General features: G+C 40.7%; 1 protein-coding gene across 2 annotated transcripts in view; it reads left to right on the top strand.

The window, feature by feature from the left end:
* The window catches only part of PAK5 (p21 (RAC1) activated kinase 5), a 427,019-nt gene that overhangs the window by 294,049 nt on the left and 108,858 nt on the right, over positions 1-24,112 (top strand). For both annotated transcript variants that reach the window (XM_044928304.2, XM_025264585.3), the window contains one exon: positions 21,736-21,950. In XM_044928304.2, coding sequence (XP_044784239.2) covers positions 21,747-21,950 — 204 coding nt within the window. In that variant the 5' untranslated portion in view covers positions 21,736-21,746. The remainder of the gene's footprint in view (positions 1-21,735; positions 21,951-24,112) is intronic.

A 24,112-nucleotide genomic window follows, 5' to 3' on the forward strand; every position in this document is an offset into this window, starting at 1 on the left:
TGTCGGTGGGCATTTAGGTTTCTTCCATGTTTTGGCTATTGTAAACAGTACTATAATGAACACTGGGATGCATGTATCCTTTTGGATCATGTCTTCTCCATATATATGCCCAGGTATGGAATTATAATGATGCTTAAAATTCTCCAAGCCAGGCTTCAGCAATACTTGAACCGTGAACTTCCAGATGTTCAAGCTGGTTTTAGAAAAGGCAGAGGAACCAGAGATCAAATTGCCAGCATCCGCTGGATCATCAAAAAAGCAAGAGAGTTCCAGAAAAACATCTATTTCTGCTTCATTGACTATGCCAAAACTTTTGACTGTGTGGATCACAGTAAACTGTGGAAACTTCTGAAAGAGATGGGAATACCAAACCACCTGACCTGCCTCTTGAGAAGCCTGTATGCAGCTCAGGAACCAAACAGTTAGAACTGGACGTGGAACAACAGACTGGTTCCAAATAGGAAAAGGAGTATGTCAAGGCTGTATATTGTCACCCTGCTTATTTAACATATATGCAGAGGACATCATGAGAAACGCTGGGATGGATGAAGCACAAGCTGGAATCAAGATTGCCAGGAGAAATATCAATAACCTCATATATGCAGATGACACCACCCTTATGGCAGAAAGTGAAAAAAGAGCCTCTTGATGAAAGTGAAAGAGGAGAGTGAAAAGTTGGCTTAAAGCTCAATATTCAGAAAACTAAGATCATGGCATCTGGTCCCATCACTTCATGGCAAATAGATGGGGAAACAATGGAAACAGTGGCTGACTTCATTTTTCTGGGCTCCAAAATCACTGCAGATGGTGATTGCAGCCATGAAATTAAAAGACGCTTACTCCTTGGAAGGAAAGTTATGACCAACCTAGACAGCATATTCAAAAGCAGAGACATTAGTTTGTCAACAAAGTTGACAAAGGAAGGAAAGTTATGACCAACCTAGACAGCATATTCAGAAGCAGAGGCATTAGTTTGTCAACAGAGTTCCATCTAGTCAAGGCTATGGTTTTTCCAGTGGTCAGGTATGGATGTGAGAGTTGGACTATAAAGAAAGCTGAGTGCTGAAGAATTGATGCTTTTGAACTGTGGTGTTAGAGAAGACTCTTGAGAGTTCCTTGGACTGCAAGGAGATCCAGCCAGTCCATTCTTAAGGAGATCAGTCCTAAAGGATGATGCTGAAGCTGAAACTCCAATACTTTGGCCACCTGATGCGAAGAGCGGACTCATCTAAGAAGACCCTGATGCTGGGAAAGATTGAGGGCAGGAGGAGAAAGGGATGGCAGAGGATGAGATGGTTAGATGGCTTCATGACTCAATAGACATGAGTTTGGGTGGACTCCAGGAGCTGGTGATGGACAGGGAGGCCTGGTGTGCTGCAGTTCATGGGTCGCAAAGAGTTGGACATGACTGAGCCACTGAACTGAATTGATGGAATTATAGAGTAATATAATAGCTCTATTTTTAGTTTTTTAAGGAACCTCCATACTGTTCTCCATAGTGGCTGTACCAATTTACATTCCCACCAATAGTGTAGGAGGGTCCCCTTCTCGCCACACCCTCTTGAGACAGCATTTGTTGTTTTAGGCTTTTTTCTTCCCTATGAGCACTATTTATTAATACAATAGAAAAAATATGGAAGTATTCTAAATTTCCATTTACTAGATGAATGGGTAAAGAAGATATGGTTCATATATACAATGGAGTATTACTCAGCCATTAAAAAGAATGAAATAATGTCCTTTGCAACACATGGATGGACCTAGAGATGATCAGATTGTATTAGTGGTAAAGAACCTGCCTGCCAATACAGGTTAGACATAAGAGACGCAGGTTCTATCCCTGGGTCAGGAAGATCCCCTGGAGGAGAACATGGCAATCCATTCCAGTATTCTTGCCTGGAGAATACCATGGACAGAGGAGTCTGGCAAGCTGCAGTCCATAGGGTCACAAAGAGTTGGACATGACTGAAGCGACTTAGCGTGCACACAGAGATTATCATACTAAGTGAAGTAAGTCAAAGACAAATATCAAATATCACTTAAGTGTGGATTCTAAAAAAAAATGATACAAATGAATTTATGAATAAAACAGAAGTAAATCCAGAGACATAGAAAACAAATTCATGGTTACTAAAGGGGAAAAAGGCAGGGAGGGATAAATTAGGAGTTTGGGATTAACAGGCACCACCATGTATAAAACAAACAAGAAGGATCTATGTATAGCACAGTGAACTATATTCAACATCATGAAACAACCTACAGTGGAAAAGAATCCAAAAAAGAATATATATATATATATATATATATATATACACCCACACCCACACACACACACATATGTACATATGTATGTATATATGTAGATGTATACAACTGTGTATGTATGTAGATATATATTTTATATATATACAACTGAATCACCCTGCCATACACCAGAAAATTATACAACATTGTAAATTAGTCATACTCCAATTTTAATTTATAAAAAGGCTGTTCCATGTTGATCTAAAGCAGAGATTTTTTTATGTCTGAGATTTTTTCCCATTTTAACATATATATTTTATTAAAATATAGTTGACTTACAATGTTTCAGGTGCACAGCAAAGTGATTCAGCCATACACATACACATCTATTACTCCTCAGATTGTTTTCCATCACAGATTACTATAAGACACCAACTGTAGCCCTGTGCCATACAGTAAACCTTTGTTGCTTGTTACATACCTATTTTTTAAATTAGAAATCTAGCATTCTATTAATACTAAGTCAAACAAGAGGAAGCAAATGTCATAAATTTTTTAGCTAGGCAAAAATTCATAAGTTTTCTAAAATACATATATTATACATATTATTTATATATGCATAAGTTTTTCTACTATGCTTGGTAGAAGTCTGAGAAAGAACATCAAAAAAAAGAAAAAAAGGAGATGGAGAAATTGGATAAATAAAATAAATGAAATTGAGCACTGAATATGAAATAGAAAAAATGAAATAAACTAGATAAAAGATCATACTACAATCCAGTTGTTTTTAAACATGAGTGCTCATTAAAAACATATCTGGAGCTCTGGAGAAAAAAGCAATGCCTGGGCATTTGCATTTTTCAAAAAATTCCAAGATAATTTTGATATGCATCTGGATTTTAAGTGATTATAGGTTTTTTATTAAATGGTAGTTTTGGTGATATAGAATTCTATTATTTTTCTTTTGACCCATAATGATACAATGGTATTGAGTGAGTGATAGTTACATAATCACAATAGTAAGAGATGTTTATCAGTTTTTCACAATCTATAGCCAGACAAAAAATAAAATACAGTTACAATTGCAAGCCATAATGGAAACACGATTAACCTCACAATATAAAATAATTATATTTGTCAAGCAGAGTGACGTGGTAGGTGGAAGTGCATACATGCACATGTTTTCATCTGCCCAGCTGGTCTATGTCTTTTGGTGGTGCATTTAATCCATTTACACTTAAGGTAGTTGTATGTGTGATCCCATTACCATTTTCTTAATTGTTTTGGGCTATTTTCTGTAGGTTTTTCCTTCTCTTGTGTTTCCTGCCTAGAGAAGTTCCTTTCAGTTCAGTTCAGTCGCTCAGTCGTGTCTGACTCTGCGACCCCATGAATCGCAGCACGCCAGGCCTCCCTGTCCATCACCAACTCCCGGAGTTCACCCAGACTCACGTCCATCGAGTCAGTGATGCCATCCAGCCATCTCCTCCTCTATCGTCCCCTTCTCCTCCTGCCCCCAATCCCTCCCAGCATCACAGTCTTTTCCAATGAGTCAACTCTTCCCATGAGGTGGCCAAAGTACTGGAGTTTCAGCTTTAGCATCATTCCTTCTAAAAAAATCCCAGGGCTTATCTCCTTCAGAATGGACTGGTTGGATCTCCTTGCAGTCCAAGGGACTCTCAAGAGTTTTCTCAAATACCACAGTTCAAAAGCATCAATTCTTCAGTGCTCTGCCTTCTTCACAGTCCAACTCTCACATCCGTACATGACCACAGGAAAAACCATAACCTTGACTAGACGAACCTTTGTTGGCAAATTAATGTCTCTGCTTTTGAATATGCTATATAGGTTGGTCATAACTTTCCTTCCAAGGAGTAAGCGTCTTTTAATTTCATGACTGCAGTCACCATCTGCAGTGATTTTGGAGCCCAAAAAATTAAGATCTGACACTGTTTCCACTGTTTCCCCATCTATTTCCCATGAAGTGAAGTTCCTTTAGCATTTGTTATAAAGCTGCTTTGGTAGTGCTGAATTCTTTTACTTTTTCTTGTCTGCTTTTGATTTCTCCATCAAATCGGAAGGAGAGTCCTTCTGGGTAGAGTATTCTTGATTGTAGGTGTTTCTCTTTCATCCCTTTAAATATATCATGCCATTCTCTTCTGGCTTGTAGAGTTTCTGTTGAGAAATCAGCTGATAATCTTAAGGGAGTTCCCTTGTATGTTATTTGTCATTCTTCCCTTGTTGCTTTTAATATTTTATTTCTGTCTTTAATTTTTGTCATTTGATTACTATGTGTAGAGTGTCCCTCCTTGGGTTTATTTGGCATGGGATTCTCTGTGCTTCCTGGATTTGGTTGACTATTTCCTTTCTGATGTTAGGGAAGTTTTCAGCTCTTATCTCTTCAAATATTTTCTCAGGTCCTTTCTCTCTTTCTTCTCCCTCTGGGGCCCCTATAATGTGAATGTTGGTGCCTTTAATGTTGTCCCAGGTCTCTTAAGCTGTCTTCATTTTTTCATTCTTTTTTCTATATTTTGTTCTGTGGCAGTGATTTCCACCATTCTTTCCTCCAGGCTATTTATCTGTGCTTCTGCCTCAGTTATCCTGCTATTGCTTCCTTCTAGTGTATTACTCATCTCTGTTTGTTTGTTCTTTAGTTTTGTAGGCTTTTGGTAAACTTTTCTTACACCTTCTCCATTGTTTTCCAGAGATCCTGGATCATCTTAACTATCGTTATTCTGAATTCTTTTTCTGAAAGGTTGGTCTATCTCCACTTCTTCATTAGTTGTTTTCCTGGAGGGGGGTTATCTTGTTCCTTCACCTGAGACATAATTTTCTGCTTTTTTATCCTGGTCAGCTTTCTGTAATGTGTTTTTTTTGTTCTACCTGCTGTGAGATTGTGGTTGTTCTTGCTTCTTCTGTCTGTCCTTGAGGAGGCTAAGAGGTTTGTATAAGCTTTGGATGAGAGGGACTAGCAATGGGAAAAACTGGGTGTTGCTCTGGTGGATAGGGCTTTGCTCAGTAAAGCTTTAATCCAAGTATCTGCTGATGGGTGGGGTTGAACTCTCTCCCTGGCAGTTGTTTGGCCTGAGATGACCGAGCCCTGGGGTCTTTGAGCTCTATGGTAAGGTTAATGGCAACCTCCAAGAGGGCATATGCCAAAGCGGGCCTTCCCAGACTGCTGCTGCCAGTGCCCCTGTCCCTGTAGTGAGCCCGTGCTAACCTACGCTTCCATAGGAGGCCCTCCAACACTACCAGGTAGTGGTGGTTCAGTCCTCTGTGGGGTATCTGCTCCTTTCTTCTGGGTCTTGGTGCGTGCAAGATTTTGTTTGTGCCCTCCATGACTGGAGTCTCTATTTACCCCAGCCCTGCGGAAGTCCTATAATCCAATCCTGCTGGCCCTCAACGTCAGATTCCCTGGGGATTCCCAGTCTCTTTTTCAGATCCCCAGGCTAGGAAGCCTGGCATGGGGTTCAGAACCTTGACGACAGTGGGAGAACGTCTTTGGTATTCTTGTTCTTCAGTTTGTGGGTCACCCACCTGGAAGGTATGGGATCTGATTTTACTGTGACAGTGCCCCTCCTACTACTGTTTTGCTGTGACTTCTTTGTCTTTGGACATGGGTTACCTTTTTTTGGTGGGTTCTAGCATCCTCCTATCAATGATTGTTCAACAGCTAGTTGCAGTTTTGGTGCTCTCACAGGAGGAGATGAGTACACGTACTTCTACTCCACTGTCTTGAACCAGAAACCCCTGTTGTTTGTGGATTTGTTTTTTTTTTTTTTTTTTTTTTTGATGACAGCCATTCTGACCAGCGTGAAGTGATATCTCATTGTAGTTTTGATTTGTGTTTCTCTAATAACTAGTGATGTTGAAAATCTTTTCATGTGCCTATTGGCCATCTGTATATCCCATTAGGAGAAATGTCTATTCAGGTCTTCTGCCCATTTTTGGAATGGGTTGTTTATTTTAATGCTGTTATGTGTCATAAGCTGTTTGCAAACTTTGGAGACTAACCCCTCATCAGTGATGTCATTTGCAAATATTTTCTCCCAATCTTTAGGTTTTCTTTTTTTTAATATAAATTTATTTGTTTTAATTGGAGGTTAATTATTTCTTTTAATTTTGTTTATTGTCTCCTTTGCTGTGCAAAACCTTTTAAGTGGGTCCCATTTGTTTATTTTTGTTTTATGTCCCTTATTCTGGGAGATGGATCAAAAAAGATGGTGCTGTGATTTATGTCAGAGACTCTTCTTTCTATGTTTCTTCCAGGGGTTTTACAGTGCTCAGTCGCACATTTAGGTATTTAATCTATTTTGAGCTTATTTTTGTGTATGGAGTTCAAGAATGATCTAATTGCACTTTTTTTACATGTGGCTGTCCAATTTTCCTAGCACCATTTTTTGAAGAGACTATCTTTCCATTATGTGTAGTCTTGGTAGCCCTCTTTTTAACTCTGCTCCTCATGTAAATCAATCTTTTCTTCTGAACATTAACCCAAAGGATGAATTTTTAACGTTTTATTTCAATAAATTACAATACATGAAAACCTCAACAAATGTTTGCTTTGAATTGATTTTAAAAATACTTTAGGAAAGAAATATACTACACTGTGTGTGTGTATTAGTCATGCAGTCATGTCTGACTCTTTGTAAACCTATGGACTATAGCCTGCCAGGCTCCTCTGTCCATGGAATTCTCCAGGCAAGAATACTGGAGTGGGTAGCCATTCCCTTCTCCAAGGAATTGTCCTGACCCAGGGCTCAAACCCAGATCTCCTGCATTGCAGGCAGATTCTTTACTGTCTGAGCCACCAGGGAAGCCATAGCACACAAAAAGTATAAAAATCCAATGGTTCCTTGATTTACACTATGATAACTCCAAGTTCTTTTTTATTGGGGAAGGTCTTGATCCCTGTCTCCTATACAATGTCACGAACCTCCATCAATAGTTCTTCAGGCACTCTGTCTATCAGATCTAATCCCTTAAATCTATTTGTCACTTTGACTGTATAATCATATGGGATTTATGCAGGTGATACATGAATGGTCTAGTGATGTTCCCTACGTTCTTCAATTTAAGTCTGAATTTGGCAATAAGGAGTTCATTATCTGAGCCACAGTCAACTACTGGGCTTGTTTTTCCTGACTGTATAGAGCTTCTCCATCTTTGCCTGCAAAGAATATAATCAATCTGATTTCAGTATTGACGGTTTGGTGACGTCCATGTGTAGAGTATTCTCTTGTGTTGTTGGAAGAGGGTTTTTGCGTTCTCTTGGCAAAACTCTATTAGCCTTTGCCCTGCCTCATTCTGTACTCCAAGGCCAAATTTTCCCTTTACTCCACGTATTTCTTGACTTCCTACTTTTGCTTTCCAGTCCCCTATAATGAAAATGACACCTTTTTTGGATGTTAGTTCTAGAAGGTCTTGTAGGTCTTCATAGAACCATTCAACTTCAACTTCTTCAACATTACTAGTTGAGACATAGACTTGGATTACTGTGATATTGAGTGGTTTGCCTTGGAAATGAACAGAAATAATCCTGTCATTTGTGAGATTGCATCCAAGTACTGCATTTCAGACTCTTTTATTAACTATGATGGCTATTCCATTTCTTCTAAGGGATTCATGCCCACAGTAGTAGATATAATGGTCATCTGAGTTACATTCACCCATTCCAGTCCATTTCAGTTCACTGATTCCTAAAATGCTGATATTCACTCTTGCCAACTCCTGTTTGACCACTTCAAATTTGCCTTGACTCATGGAAAAAGAAATGCAAAAAAGTAAAATGTCTGTCTGAGGAGGCCTTAAAAACAGCTGTGAAAGAAGAAAAGTGAAAAACAAGGGAGAAAAGGAAAGATACACCCATTTGAATGCAGAGTTCCAAAGAATAGAAAGGAGAGATAAGAAAGCCTTCCTCAGTTATCAATGCAAATAAATACAGGAAAACAATAGAATGGGAAAGACTAGAGCTCTCTTCAAGAAAATTAGATATACCAAGGGAACATTTCATTCAAAGATGGGCACAATAAAGAACAGAAATGGTATGGACCTAACAGAAGCAAAAGATACTAAGAGGTGGCAAGCATACAAAGAAGTCCAATTATTAGTAAATATTTGCTGTCCTTGTAAAAAAAAAAAAAAGAAGAGGAAGAAGAAGAATACACAGAAGAACTATACAAAAAAGATCTTCTCGACCCATTTAATCACGATGGTATGATGACTCACCTAGAGCCAGACATCCTGGAATGTGAAGTCAAGTGGCCCTTAGGAAATATCACTATGAACAAAACTAGTGGGGGTGATGGAATTCCAGTTGAACTATTTGAAATGCTAAAAGATGATGCTGTGAAAGTGCTGCACTCAACATACCAGGAAATTTGGAAAACTCAGCAGTGGCCACAGGACTGGAAAAAGTCAGTTTTCATTCCAATCCCAAAGAAAGGCAATACCAAAGAATGCTCAAACTATCGCACAATTGCACTAATCTCACACACTAGTAAACTAATGCTCAAAATTCTCCAAGCTAGGCTTCAGCAATACATGAACTGTGAACTTCCAGATGTTCAAGCTGGATTTAGAAAACGCAGAGGATCAGAGATCAAATTGCCAACATCCGCTGGATCATCGAAAAAGCAAGAGAGTTCCAGAAAAACATCAACTTCTGCTTTATTGACAGTGCCAAAGCCTGTGACTGTGTGGATCACAATAAACTGTGGAAAATTCTTCAAAAGATGGGAACACCAAGCCGCATGACCTGCCTCTTGAGAAACCTGTATGAAGATCAGGGTGCAACAGTTAGAAGTGGACATGGAACAACAGATTGGTTCCAAATCAGGAAAGGAGTACATCAAGTCTGTATATTGTCACCCTTCTTATTTAACTTATATTCAGAATATATCCTGAGAAACGCTGCACTGGATGAAGCACAAGCTGGAATCAAGATTGCCGGGAGAAATATCAGTAACCTCAGATATGCAGATGACACCATGCTTATGGCAGAAAGTGCAGAAGAACTAAAGAGCTCTTGATGAAAGTGAAAGAGGAGAGTGAAAATGTTGGCTTAAAACTCAGCATTCAGAAAACTAAGGTCATGCCATCTGGCCCCATTAGATCAGATCAGATCAGTCCCTTAGTCGTGTCCGACTCTTTGCGACCCCATGAATCACAGCACGCCAGGCCTCCCTGTCCATCACCAACTCCCAGAGTTCACTCAGACTCATGTCCATCGATCAGTGATGCCATCCAGCCATCTCATCCTCTGTCGTTCCCTTCTCCTCCTGCCCCCAATCTCTCCAAGCATCAGAGTCTTTTCCAATGAGACAACTCTTCACATGAGGTCGCCAAAGTACTGGAGTTTCAGCTTTAGCATCATTCCTTCCAAAGAAATCCCAGGGCTGATCTCCTTCAGAATGGACTGGTTGGATCTCCTTGCAGTCCAAGGGACTCTCAAGAGTCTTCTCCAACACCACAGTTCAAAAGCATCAACCCTTCGGCGCTCAGCCTTCTTCACAGTCCAACTCTCACATCCATACATGACCACAGGAAAAACCATAGCCTTGACTAGACGAACCTTTGTTGGCAAAGCAATGTCTTTGCTTTTGAATATGCCCTCTAGGTTGGTCATAACTTTCCTTCCAAGGAGTAAGCGTCTTTTAATTTCATGGCTGCAGTCACCATCTTCAGTGATTTTGGAGCCCAGAAAAATAAAGTCTGACACTGTTTCCACTGTTTCCTCATCTATTTCCCATGAAGTAGTGGGACCGGATGCCATGATCTTCGTTTTCTGAATGTTGAGCTTTAAGCCAACTTTTTCACTCTCCACTTTCAAGAGGCTTTTTAGTTCTTCTTCACTTTCTGCCATAAGGGTGGTGTCATCTGCATATCTGAGGTTATTGATATTTCTCCCGGCAATCTTGATTCCAGCTTGTGTTTCTTCCAGTCCAGCATTTCTCATGATGTACTCTGCATAGAAGTTAAATAAACAGGGTGACAATATACAGCCTTGATGAACTCCTTTTCCTATTTGGAACCAGTCTGTTGTTCCATGTCCAGTTCTAACTGTTGCTTCCTGACCTGCATACAAATTTCTCAAGAGGCAGATCAGGTGGTCTGGTATTCCCTTCTCTTTCAGATTTTTCTACAGTTTATTGTGATCCACACAGTCAAAGGCTTTGGCATAGTCAATAAAGCAGAAATAGATGCTTTTCTGGAACTCTCTTCCTTTTTCCATGATCCAGTGGATGTTGGCAATTTGATCTCTGGTTCCTCTGCCTTTTCTAAAACCAGCTTGAACATCAGGAAGTTCATGATTTACATATTGCTGAAGCCTGGCTTGGAGAATTTTGAGCATTACTTTACTAGTGTGCGAGATGAGTGCAATTGTGCGGTAGTTTGAGCACTCTTTGGCATTGCCTTTCTTTGGGATTGGAATGAAAACTGACCTTTTCCAGTCCTGTGGCCACTGCTGAGTTTTCCAAATTTGCTGGCATATTGAGTGCAGCACTTTCACAGCATCAGCTTTCAGGATTTGAAATAGCTCAACTGGAATTCCATCACCTCCACTAGCTTTGTTTGTAGTGATGCTTTCTAAGGCCCACTTGACTTCACATTCCAGGATGTCTGGCTCTAGGCCAGTGATGACAACATCGTGTTTATCTGGGTCGTGAAGATCTTTTTTGTACAGTTCTGCTGTGTATTCTTGCCATCTCTTCTTAATATCTTCTGCTTCTTTTAGGTCCATATCATTTCTGTCCTTTATCGAGCCCATCTTTGCATGAAATGTTCCTTTGGTATCTATGATTTTCTTGAAGAGATCTCTAGTCTTTCCCATTCTGTTGTTTTCCTCTATGTCGTTCCATAGATCGCTGAAGAAGGCTTTCTTATCTCTTCTTGCTATTCTTTGGAACTCTGCATTCAGATGTTTATATCTTTCCTTTCTCCTTTGCTTTTCGCTTCTCTTCTATTCACAGCTATTTGTAAGGCCTCCCCAGACAGCCATTTTGCGTTTTTGTATTTCTTTTCCATGGGGTGGTCTTGATCCCTGTCTCCTGTACAATGTCACGCACCTCATTCCATAGTTCATTCGGCACTCTATCTATCAGATCTAGGCCCTTAAATCTATTTCTCACTTCCACTGTATAATCATAAGGGATTTGATTTAGGTCATACCTGAATGGTCTAGTGGTTTTCCCTACTTTCTTCAATTTCAGTCTGAATTTGGCAATAAGGAGTTCATGGTCTGAGCCACAGTCAGCTCCTGGTCTTGTTTTTGCTGACTGTATAGAGCTTCTCCATCTTTGGCTGCAAAGAATATAATCAATCTGATTTCAGTGTTGACCATCTGGTGATGGTCACCAGGTATAGAGTCTTCTCTTGTGTTGTTGGAAGAGGGTGTTTGTTATGACCAGTGCATTTTCTTGGCAAAACTCTATTAGACTTTGCCCTGCTTCATTCTGTATTCCAAGGCCAAATTTGCCTGTTACTCCAGGTGTTTCTTGACTTCCTACTTTTGCATTCCAGTCCCCTGTAATCGAAAGGACATCTTTTTTGGGTATTAGTTCTAAAAGGTCTTGTAGGTCTTCATAGAACCGTTCAACTTTAGCTTCTTCATCGTGACTGGTTGGGGCATAGACTTGGATTACTGTGATACTGAATGGTTTGCCTTGGAAATGAACAGAGATCATTCTGTCATTTTTGAGATTGCATCCAAGTACTGCATTTCGGACTCTTTTGTTGACCATGATGGCTACTCCATTTCTTATGAGGGATCCTGCCCGCAGTAGTAGATATAATGGTCATCTGAGTTAAATTCACCCATTCCAGTCCATTTGAGTTCGCTGATTCCTAGAATGTCAACATTCACTCTTGCCATTTCTTGTTTGACCACTTCCAATTTGCCTTGATTCATGGACCTGACATTCCAGGTTCCTATGCAATATTGCTCTTTACAGCATCAGATCTTGCTTCTCTCATCAGTCACACCCACAGCTGGGTATTGTTTTTGCTTTGGCTCCATCCCTTCATTCTTTCTGGAGTTATTTCTCCACTGATCTCCAGTAGCATATTGGGCACCTACTCACCTGGGGAGTTTCTCTTTTGCCTTGTCATACTGTTCATGGGGTTCTCAAAGCAAGAATACTGAAGTGGTTTGCCACTGGTGTGGTTTGCCACTGGCTCCATCACCCCATGGCAAATAGATGGGGAAACAGTGGAAATAGTGACAGACTTTATAATGGGGAGCTCCAAAATCATTGCAGATGGTGACTGCAGCCATGAAGTTGAAAGACACTTCTTCCTTGGAAGAAAAGTTATGACCAACCTAGACAGTATATTAAAAAGCAGAGACAGTACTTTGCCAATAAAGGTCCATCTAGTCAAAGCTATGGTTTTTCTAGTAGTCATGTATGAATGTGAGAGTTGGACTATAAAGAAATCTGAGCACCAAAGAATTGATGCTTTTGAGCTGTGGTGTTGGAAAGACTCTTGAGAGTCCCTTGGAAAGGGACTGCAAGGAGATCCAACCAGTCCATCCTAAAGGAGATCAGTCCTGAATATTCATTTGAAGGACTGATGCTGAAGCTGAAACTCCAATACTTTGGCCACCTGATCAGAAGAACTGATTCATTTGAAAAGACCCTGATTTGGGGCAAGTTTGAAGGCAGGATGGGAAGGGGATGACGGAGGATGAGATGGCTGGATGGCATCACTGACTCAATGGATATGAGTTTGAGTAAACTCCGGGAGTTGGTGATAGACAAGGAGGCCTGCAGTCCATGGGGTTGCAAAGAATTGGACACAACTGACTGACTGAACTGAACTGAACTGACTAAACTCCAAATTCTGCTTCGCTGGAGGGCACCATGACATGACATTCTTTTGGTTTCCACAATTTTTTTTCCGTTTTTTCCATATCACCAAAAATATATGTGTGCAACTATGTCAATTTTAGGCATCTCAATACTTTTTTATGCTACAGTAAATAGAATTTAGCTTTATTATACAATCTTCCAGCTGATCAAAAGAATGTGCTTTGAGATTCTGAGTCTCCAATTTTGTCAGTTTCTTAGTTTCTGTTTTTTTCTTCTATAAAATAGAGGTATGATGATATCACCCCTTGTGCTATAACACCCCTTGTCTGAAGGAGTTCACACAGCAGGCCTGAGACTCTATCTTTGAGAAATCTAATTGCAGGATTGGCCCTTTGCTGGCATCTAGAAACTTGGGTTTTAGGAGGGTTCCCACTGTTCCCTGATAATAATGGCTCACTGTGACTAAACTGATTTAACTCAGATGACCATTATATCTACTACTGTGGGCAGGAATCACTCAGAACAAATGGAGTAGCCATCATGGTCAACAAAAGAGTCCGAAATGCAGTACTTGGATGCAATCTCAAAAACGACAGAATGATCTCTGTTCGTTTCCAAGGCAAACCATTCAATATCACAGTAATCCAAGTCTATGCCCCAACCAGTAATGCTGAAGAAGCTGAAGTTCAATAGTTCTATTAATACCTACAAGACCTTTTAGAACTAACACCCTCTTCCAACAACACAAGAGAAGACTCTATACCTGGTGACCATCACCAGATGGTCAACACTGAAATCAGATTGATTATATTCTTTGCAGCCAAAGATGGAGAAGCTCTATACAGTCAGCAAAAACAAGACCAGGAGCTGACTGTGGCTCAGACCATGAACTCCTTATTGCCAAATTCAGACTGAAATTGAAGAAAGTAGGGAAAACCACTAGACCATTCAGGTATGACCTAAATCAAATCCCTTATGATTATACAGTGGAAGTGAGAAATAGATTTAAGGGCCTAGATCTGATAGATAGAGTGCCGAATGAACTATGGAATGAGGTGCGTGACATTGTACAGGAGACAGGGATCAAGACCACCCCATGGAAAAGAAATACAAAAACGCAAAATGGCTGTCTGGGGAGGCCTTACAAATAGCTGTGAATAGAAGAGAAGCGAAAAGCAAAGGAGAAAGGAAAGATATAAACATCTGAATGCAGAGTTCCAAAGAATAGCAAGAAGAGATAAGAAAGCCTTCTTCAGCGATCTATGGAACGACATAGAGGAAAACAACAGAATGGGAAAGACTAGAGATCTCTTCAAGAAAATCATAGATACCAAAGGAACATTTCATGCAAAGATGGGCTCGATAAAGGACAGAAATGATATGGACCTAAAAGAAGCAGAAGATATTAAGAAGAGATGGCAAGAATACACAGAAGAACTGTACAAAAAAGATCTTCATGACCCAGATAATCATGGTGGTGTGATCACTGACCTAGAGCCAGACATCCTGGAATGTGAAGTCAAGTGGGCCTTAGGAAGCATCACTATGAACAAAGCTAGTGGAGGTGATGGAATTCCAGTTGAGCTATTTCAAATCCTGAAAGCTGATGCTGTGAAAGTGCTGCACTCAATATGCCAGCAAATTTGGAAAACTCAGCAGTGGCCACAGGACTGGAAAAGGTCAGTTTTCATTCCAATCCCAAAGAAAGGCAATGCCAAAGAATGCTCAAACTACCACACAATTGCGCTCATCTCACACGCTAGTAAAGTAATGCTCAAAATTCTCCAAGCCAGGCTTCAGCAATATGTGAACCGTGAACTTCCTGATGTTCAAGCTGGTTTTAGAAAAGGCAGAGGAACCAGAGATCAAATTGCCAACATCCACTGGATCATGGAAAAAGCTAAAGAGTTCCAGAAAAACATCTAATTCTACTTTATTGACTATGCCAAAGCCTTTGACTGTGTGGATCACAATAAACTGTAGAAAATTCTGAAAGAGATGGGAATACCAGACCACCTGATCTGCCTCTTGAGAAATTTGTATGCAGGTCAGGAAGCAACAGTTAGAACTGGACATGGAACAACAGTCTGGTTCCAAATAGGAAAAGGAGTACGTCAAGGCTGTATATTGTAACCCTGTTTATTTAACTTCTATGCAGAGTACATCATGAGAAATGCTGGACTGGAAGAAACACAAGCTGGAATCAAGATTGCCGGGAGAAATATCAATAACCTCAGATATGCAGATGACACCACCCTTATGGCAGAAAGTGAAGAGGAACTAAAAAGCCTCTTGATGAAAGTGAAAGTGGAGAGTGAAAAAGTTGGCTTAAAGCTCAACATTCAGAAAACGAAGATCATGGCATCCGGTCCCACCACTTCATGGGAAATAGATGGGGAAACAGTGGAAACAGTGTCAGACTTTATTTTTCTGGGCTCCAAAATCGCTGCAGATGGTGACTGCAGCCATGAAATTAAAAGACGCTTACTCCTTGGAAGGAAAGTTATGACCAACCTAGAGGGCATATTCAAAAGCAAAGACATTGCTTTGCCAACAAAGGTTCGTCTAGTCAAGGCTATGGTTTTTCCTGTGGTCATGTATGGATGTGAGAGTTGGACTGTGAAGAAGGCTGAGCACCGAAGAATTGATGCTTTTGAACTGTGGTATTGGAGAAAACTCTTGAGAGTCACTTGAACTGCAAGGAGATCCAACCAGTCCATTCTGAAGGAGATCAGCCCTGGGATTTCTTTGGAAGGAATGATGCTAAAGCTGAAACTCCAGTACTTTGGCCACCTCATGCGAAAAGTTGACTCATTGGAAAAGACTCTGATGCTGGAAGGGATTAGGGGCAGGAGGAGAAGGGGATGACAGAGGATGAGATGGCTGGATGGCATCACTGACTCGATGGATGTGAGTCTGAGTGAACTCTGGGAGTTGGTGATGGACAGGGAGGCCTGGCGTGCTGCGATTCATGGGGTCGCAAAGAGTCGGACATGACTGAGCAACTGATCTGATCTGATCTGATCTGTGACTAAACTGTTTATACAGACTGTTTTAGTCTCTGCTGAACCCATGTTTCCTTCTGGAGTTTGGAATTTTGGCAGGGATCAGGCAGAGGTGCCCATGTGACAGGTACCGAATAAAATCTTCAGGCACTGAGGCTTTCCCAAGCTTCCCTGTGTAGACAGCATTTCATGTGTATTGTCACAATTTAGTGCTAGGGTAATTGGTTACATCCTGTGTGAGTCTGCTGGGAGAGAACCACTGGGGGCTCATGCCTGCAGACTTCACTCGTACACCTTTCTCCTTTGCAAATTCTGCATTGTGTTCTTTCACTGCAATAATTCATCACCATGAGCATCACTCTGTGCTGAGTCCTGTGAGTCCTCCTAATACATCAAACCATGGGGTGATCTTGAGGACCCCGCACCAGAGGATTATCATGAGTTTTAAGTGAGCTCAGACACACTGAACAGTTAGCACTTTTCCAGACTAAGCAGGTACTCATCCTAGAGAAGAAGTCCTTTACCAAGCAGGTCTGGATTTGAGGAGGATTTCCATACTATCTTTGGCCTGAATGTGAGATTCCTCAGTGCTATCAGGGGAGTGGACATCACTCATGGAATGTCACTGTACACTTTGGAGATTCCCTCTCTGCTTTTAGTCATGTGTGAAGGTCATAGGAACATGACTCTAGGATTTACAGCTTCATTTTCAAGTTGTTTCTTCTTTAACTCAAACTTACTAGACACCTAGAACTATATTTACTACCATTTAAATTACAGTTGTATAGTATCACATGATGAAATGTAGGCAAATTAATTCAGCTGTGGGTTTCCTCTGTCTTATTTTACAACAAGAATAATATTAGTTCATTAATATTTTCTTTTTTTATATTCTCACTTGAATGCCATAGCAACCAGTGAGAAATTCACAGTTGGGAAGGAAATAGTAAGACATTTCTATTCTGGTTCTAAAAATGTTTGATCTAACATTCTCAGTTCTTGTTCAAGTATGAATATATGCAAATCCTCAAATGATTTTTCTACAACAATTGTCACCTGGTTTCTAAAAATGATCATGAAGTTTATTAAAATGTCAAGTGGACTCAACCAATGCATGACCAAATTATATTTCAAATGTATTTATGTTTTCATAAAATAATACTGAGAGATGGTGTATAGAGTCACTTACTTATTTGGCATAATTTCTTGGCCACTGAAAACCTTCTAGGCCCTTGACAAACCAGACGATAGCATCACAATTAAGATTCCAATGAGTGGACACAATATAACAGCTAATATGGTTACCCAGATTGGGCACTGTGCTTGAGACTATGAAGCAACTAAAATAGAGAAAAGTGATGGGCATCTGAAGAGGCAGGGGATGGGATCATATCAGTTAGCATTTTCTGTGCAACAATCTGTTCCCAAATGTAATGGCTTAAAGCAACAGCCATTTTATTTATATTCTGATTCTGTAGGTTGATACTGTAGGTCCAGCTCAGCTGTTTGTTTTTTCCTGCTTGTTTTGACTGGGCTTACTAGTGGACAGCTGCCGGTCAGTGAGACAGCTGTTTCCAGGGCTCATTGCCTGGGCTGATGAGTGACTGGGTTACATGATCTGTCACCCCCTAGCTAGATGGCCTGGCCTCATTCTCACACTGGCTGGTTCACAGCATGGAGGCACACCCCAGGGGGCAAGCACGTTCCAGTCTTGTGTCATAATTTCTGTTGTCCTTTTGTGGATTACATATCCTGGTCCAGAGTCAGTGCTGGAGAGACACACCTAAGGGTTGGACACTGGCAGGCATGAGACATCGGGGCCATTCCTGTAACAGTCTACTGCCACTGCATCCTTTACTTCTTTATGCTCTGTCTGAGATGTTCTCAAATATTTGAAATCAATTGACCTGTACTTATTAACCTAATTATAGTAAGGTACATAAAGAGTTTTTTAAAAATGTCATTATGTTTTCCAAGAGAGACAACGTGCCAAGGTATTTCTGAGCCCTTCCTATCTTTCTTTAGTTTTTCATTGTCACCTTATGTGAGTTTGCTAAATGAGTCTGAAGTAACAACCAGGATGGATGCAAAAATGGGTTTTGATAAACTCAGGGGAGTTAATGCTATGAAGACCTTGATCCCTGTCAAGAGACTATATGCTGTGCTGTGGTCTGAATGTGTCTCTCCAAAATCCATGGGTTGACATTCTAATCCAAACGTTGTTTAGTCATTAAGTTGTGACTTAATGAGTTGAGTCTTTTGTGACTCCATGGACTGTAGCCAGGCTCCTCTGTCCATGGGATTTTGCAGGCAGGAATACTGGAGTGGGTCGCCATTTCCTTCTCCAGGGGATCTTCCCAACTCAGGGGTCGAATGTCCATGTCCTGCATTTGCAGGTGAATTATTTACTGCTGAGCCATCCCCAAAGCCCCAGTGTGGTGGCAGTAGGAAGCGGGGCCTTTGGGAGATGATTGTTCCTTGAAGTCGGAACCTCACAAATGGTATTAGTGCCCTTATTAGAAGAGATCAATGCAAGCTCCTTTGTCCCTTCCAACATGTGAAGTTACAGCAAAAAGACAGCCAACCAGAAAGCAGGTTCTCACCAGGCAGTGAAGGAATGGAAGCATTAGAAAACTAGAAGGAAGTTGGAAACCCCTGCTGGCTGAGCAGGGATAAACAGTTAAAAGAAACAACAACAACAACAGAAGTTCCAAAGGAGGATGAAGGGAAGGGAGGGAGGGAGAGTGAAAAAGATGATGTTAACATCTGTGGAGCTCTGATCCTAGGTGTTCTTCACTAAATGTTCTGTTCTGGGTGATGTTAGTCTCTCAGCAAATATTTCTTGACCCCTACCATGTGGAGAAATATCAATAACCTCAGATATGCAGATGATACCACCCTTATGGCAGAAAGTGAGGAGGAACTGAAAAGTCTCTTGATGAAAGTGAAAGAGGAGAGTGAAAAAGTTGGCTTAAAGCTCAACATTCAGAAAACGAAGATCATGGCATCTGATCCCATCACTTCATGGGAAATAGATGGGGGAACAGTGGAAACAGTGTCAGACTTTATTTTGGGGGGGCTCCAAGATCACTGCAGATGGTGATTGCAGCCATGAAATTAAAAGACGCTTACTCCTTGGAAGGAAAGTTATGACCAACCTAGATAGCATATTAAAAATCAGAGATATAACTTTGCCAACAAAGGTCCATCTGGTCAAGGCTATGGTTTTTCCAGAGGTCACGTATGGATGTGAGAGTTGGACTGTGAAGAAACCTGAGCACCAAAGAATTGATGCTTTTGAACTGTGTTGTTGGAGAAGACTCTTGAAAGTCCCTTGGACTGCAAGGAGATCCAACCAGTCCATTCTAGAGGAGATCAGTCCTGGGTGTTCTTTGGAAGGAATGATGCTAAAACTGAAACTCCAGTACTTTGGCCACCTCATGCGAAGAGTTGGAAAAGACTCTGATGCTGGGAGGGATTGAGGGCAGGAGGAGAAGGGGACAGCAGAGGATGAGATGGGTGGATGGCATCACCAACTCGATGGATGTGAGTCTGAGTGAACTCCGGGAATTGGTGATAGACAGGGAGGCCTGGCGTGCTGCAATTCATGGGGTCGCAAAGAATCGGACACGACTGAGTGACTGAACTGAACTGAACTGACCATGTGCCAGACATTGGCCAACAGTAACGAGCAAGTGGACGGCATCCCTGCTCTTATGAATCTTATATTCTAGAAGGGAAGACAGATAATAGGCATGCCATTGTTCAACTGACAGCAAGTGAATAAGCGTGGAGAAAAATATGTACATGACTGTAGCAGTGTATGTGTATCCCACCTACTCAAGTCTGAGGGCTGGGATAAGGTTTCCCCCACAAAGTAACATTGAAGCCAATGCACCATGTTTTGTAATAGGTGCAACAGGGTCGCTGGGATTCCCCAAATGATTGTGATTGTCCTGTTCAATAAATTCAGAGAAGGAAAAACAGTCACCTGCGATCACAATGAATACTAAGTAGCATTCAAGCCCAGGGTACCTTACGTGTTTTCAATAAATGTAAAGCATAAAGTGATTATTTTACATATTTTCTACATGTATCTTTGTCATTTGTTGTTGTTTAGTGGCAAAGTCATGTCCAACTCTTTTGGAAAGCCATAGCCTGTAGTCCACCAGGCTCTGCTGTCCATGGGATTTCCCATGCAAGAATACTGGAGTGGGTTGCCCTTTCCTTCTTCAGGGATCTTCCCAACCCGGGGATTGAACCCGTGTCTCCCGTATTGGCAGGCAGGTTGTCACTGAGCCACCGGGGAAGCCATAGGAGCTTTTAAATAGGTAAACTGCATTGTTTCAAACAAGTAAAATACATTGTATAAAATTATAAATATACAGTATAAAGTAGATATTGTTCCCTGCTTCCTCCTGGCTCCCTTCTCTGCAGGTAATGTCAGTCAATCTCTGATATATTCGTCCAGAGGTATGTTTCATACTTGTAGCACTTAGCACTCACTTTGTGCCAGGTGCTTTTCAGACATTTGTTTTACAAGTATTTACTTGGTTAATCCTAATAAAATTTTATGTGGCAAATATAATTATTAACCCCATTCTTCATGTTTACACATATTTTTCCATACACGTGTTTTAGATTTTAAGTGCACATCAGACTTTGAGATGCTTCTCCCTGTGTGCTAGTCAGCTTTTGCTTTGGTAACACCACATAACAAATACAAGGTCTTAATGGCTCCATGACAAACATTTATTTCATACTCACAAGTCAGCTGTTGGTCTGACTCCAGCCTGGAGGTCAGATTTGTGTCTGCTTCATGCATCTCTCCTTCCAGAATCTTGGCTGAGGGAGTATCATCCACTAGAGAGATGTGCATGCCAAGTGGCAGAAGTGTAAGAGGGAAGTGGAAACACAATACCTTCAAAAACCTCCACCCTGGGGACTTCCCTGGTGGTCCGGTGGCTAAGACTTTGCCTTCCGGTGCAGGGGGTGCAGGTTTGATCCCACACGCCTTAGGGCCAAGAAAACAAAACAAAACGTAACAGAGAAGCAGTATTGTAACAAATCCAGTAAAGATAGTAAAAATCGTCCACATCAAAAAAATCTTAAAACATATCCATCCTGAACTGAAGGACTTTTTCTTCCTCCAAAATCCGTTAGTTAAGGTGAGTCACATGACCAAACTCAGCGAGTCGGGAAACCCTACTCCACATGGCAAGTATAAGGAAAAAGCAAATTTTTTGAATGAAGTTGCCTCATCTACCAAAGAAGGCAATGGCACCTCACTCCAGTAGTCTTGCCTGGAGAATCCCATGGACGGAGGAGCCTGGTAGGCTGCAGAGTTGGACACGACTGAGTGACTTCACTTTCACTTTTCACTTTCATGAATTGGAGAAGGAAATGGCAACCCAGTCCAGTGTTCTTGCCTGGAGAATCCCAGGGACGTGGGAGCCTGGTGGGCTGCCGTCTATGGGGTGGCACAGAGTCGGACACGACTGAAGTGACTTAGCAGCAGCAGCAGCCTCATCTACAGACTCTGAAAGTACAACTTGCATTGTCTGCAGCTAATAGTGGAAAAGCTGAAAAGACAGAATGATGAGTGAATTACTGATTTTCCTGTAGTCTTTTGGCTGGCAAGATAATAAACCACTCTCTTTTCTGTTTTCATTTCTCAGGTTTTTGCATCATGTTCGGAAAAAAAAAGAAAAAGATTGAAATATCGGGCCCATCCAACTTTGAACACAGGGTTCACACTGGGTTTGATCCACAGGAACAGAAATTTACTGGCCTCCCGCAGCAGTGGCACAGCCTGCTAGCAGACACCGCCAACAGGCCGAAGCCCATGGTGGACCCTTCCTGCATCACGCCCATCCAGCTGGCGCCCATGAAGGTATGGTCAGGACTTACTCTTTAAGTTGGCTTGAAAAGCGTGACCTCATTTGATGCAGGGTGAGCTCTCAAATGCCTAAATCATGTATTTGTTTTAAATATCCATATATTATCCACAGTTATTCTTCAGTGATTATAATGTTCACCACTTACTGTAAATTGCAGCACATGAAAAGCAACCTCAGCTTTCAGATGTGAGTCTTTTTTACTCATATTCATACAATGCAATCACAAAATAGGAAATTTTTATTTCTACTTTAAATGGTGTTTGTGTCAGTAACCTCTGAGTAGATATTATATTAGGCAGCCTTGTGTTGTTATGCATTTGCCCTCAGAATGTCTAAACTTTTATATAAAATTTAGTAAGAACAGGTTTTAACTATACTAAATGATTTTTATGTATGTATACACATATACATGCATATGCATATATATTTTGTATATAATAAAATATATTTATAAGTGTATACATACCTATAAATTATACATATTTAGTCTTCATAGTCTGAGAGAGATTTCAAATAAAAATGAATTATGTGATTCCTAAAATAAGATATAACTTACCTTAAACAAATAGCTAGTAGATTTTTTTAAAGGACCATTCATCAGGATCATTGCATTAAAGTGGAAATCAGACTCACAACATTTCAGATAGGTCAAGAGACTACCAAAAACTCAGCCTTTGCAGTTTACTTCTGTACATCAGGATGTTAAGAATTCCCTGGGCCATCACATTGCCCAAAGGCTTCCTATGGGAATTAAACATCATTGAAGCTTATCGTCTTGTTATCCAATAGGTCAAATTCTGTCCTCACTTCTTTTATCAGTAGGCATCTGAGCTATGTAAATACCTTATTCTGTATTAACATGCATATTAAATACACTGGGCTTAAATGATATGTAAAACAACAGTGGATGCATTTTTAAAGGGTGTAAAGAAGGAACCTAGCTGATAAATTACAAGAAATGCTTGTAAGAGATCACTTGCACTGAGTAACTTGGAATTGTGATTCTGTCATTTATTCATGGTCTTATTAGTCAATTTATTCTAGTGCTGAACATGTGGGTCTGTCCTGCCCAAAGATTGATACAGAGTGTTTTAATCTTGCATCTTGTAAATTTTATGTTCTGATAAGATTTTGAAACTTTTCAGGCCAACTGAAATGTAAAAAAGAGGTGGATATTCAAGAAGATAAATCTTTAGGGACAAAAAGGAACCTCTCATCTTAAACAGATATTGATCAACATTTAATAGAAGCTGACCAGTTAACCCACTCTACCTGTTAATATTAGGCAGTATCCTGGACAGGGAGGCCTGGAGTGCTGCAGTCCATGGGGTCGCAAAGGGTCAGACACAACTGAGCAACTGAACTGAACGGAACTGAACTGATCCTTCTATTGAAGATGACTTTCTCTGGAATAAAAGATAAATGCCTCACTAATGACTAAATAATAGGCTGGAACTTATCTAAAAAGAAATCGAGATTGGAAAGAATTTGCTTCATCATTTCATTATTTTTTGCAATATTCCGAGTTTTTATAAAACCCAGAAAAGGAAGATGCAGTATGCCCCAAAAAGTTATCTGCTATTGATCATCATGGCAAAGGAGAATGTCCAAATGAAACAAGGGCTATTTTCTTAACTTTAAGAAATTGCCATTTGATGAGGAGTATTCTGTAAGGGAGCTGCTTGTCAGGGAGTGTGGAACGTGCTTATTATGGGATGAGGTTAGAGTAACATCTATTGCACCATGGTTTTTCACTTGTGCTAGTCCTAGCAGGTCCTGGCTGGCAATTAAGTAGGAAGCTCCCATCTCAGTGATAATCTATCATGTGCAGTGGCTGGAGGACATAAGAGAATCTTCTAGCTCATTTCTTCCACCTCCTGGGTGAGCTGGCTACCTTTCTTCTTGGACAGAATTTATCAGCCCCACTGAGAATTGGAGCAAAGTTACCTAACTGAGCCCCATGTTTCTCTTACGTAATGGGCTTCCCAACTTTGATGCCAAATGTGTGAGAATCCAGTCTGTATGGGGGAATGTTTGTTATAGACATTTAAATGCTAACAGAGAAATGACTGGAAAATACATCTCAAGTGTGAATCCAGTCCTAGATTTCTGCACATTTCAGGCACAGTAATGTCTGTGAAAAAAATAAATACAG

The sequence above is a fragment of the Bubalus bubalis genome, chromosome 14 (genome assembly GCF_019923935.1).
Source record: "Bubalus bubalis isolate 160015118507 breed Murrah chromosome 14, NDDB_SH_1, whole genome shotgun sequence".
NCBI lineage: Eukaryota > Metazoa > Chordata > Mammalia > Artiodactyla > Bovidae > Bubalus > Bubalus bubalis.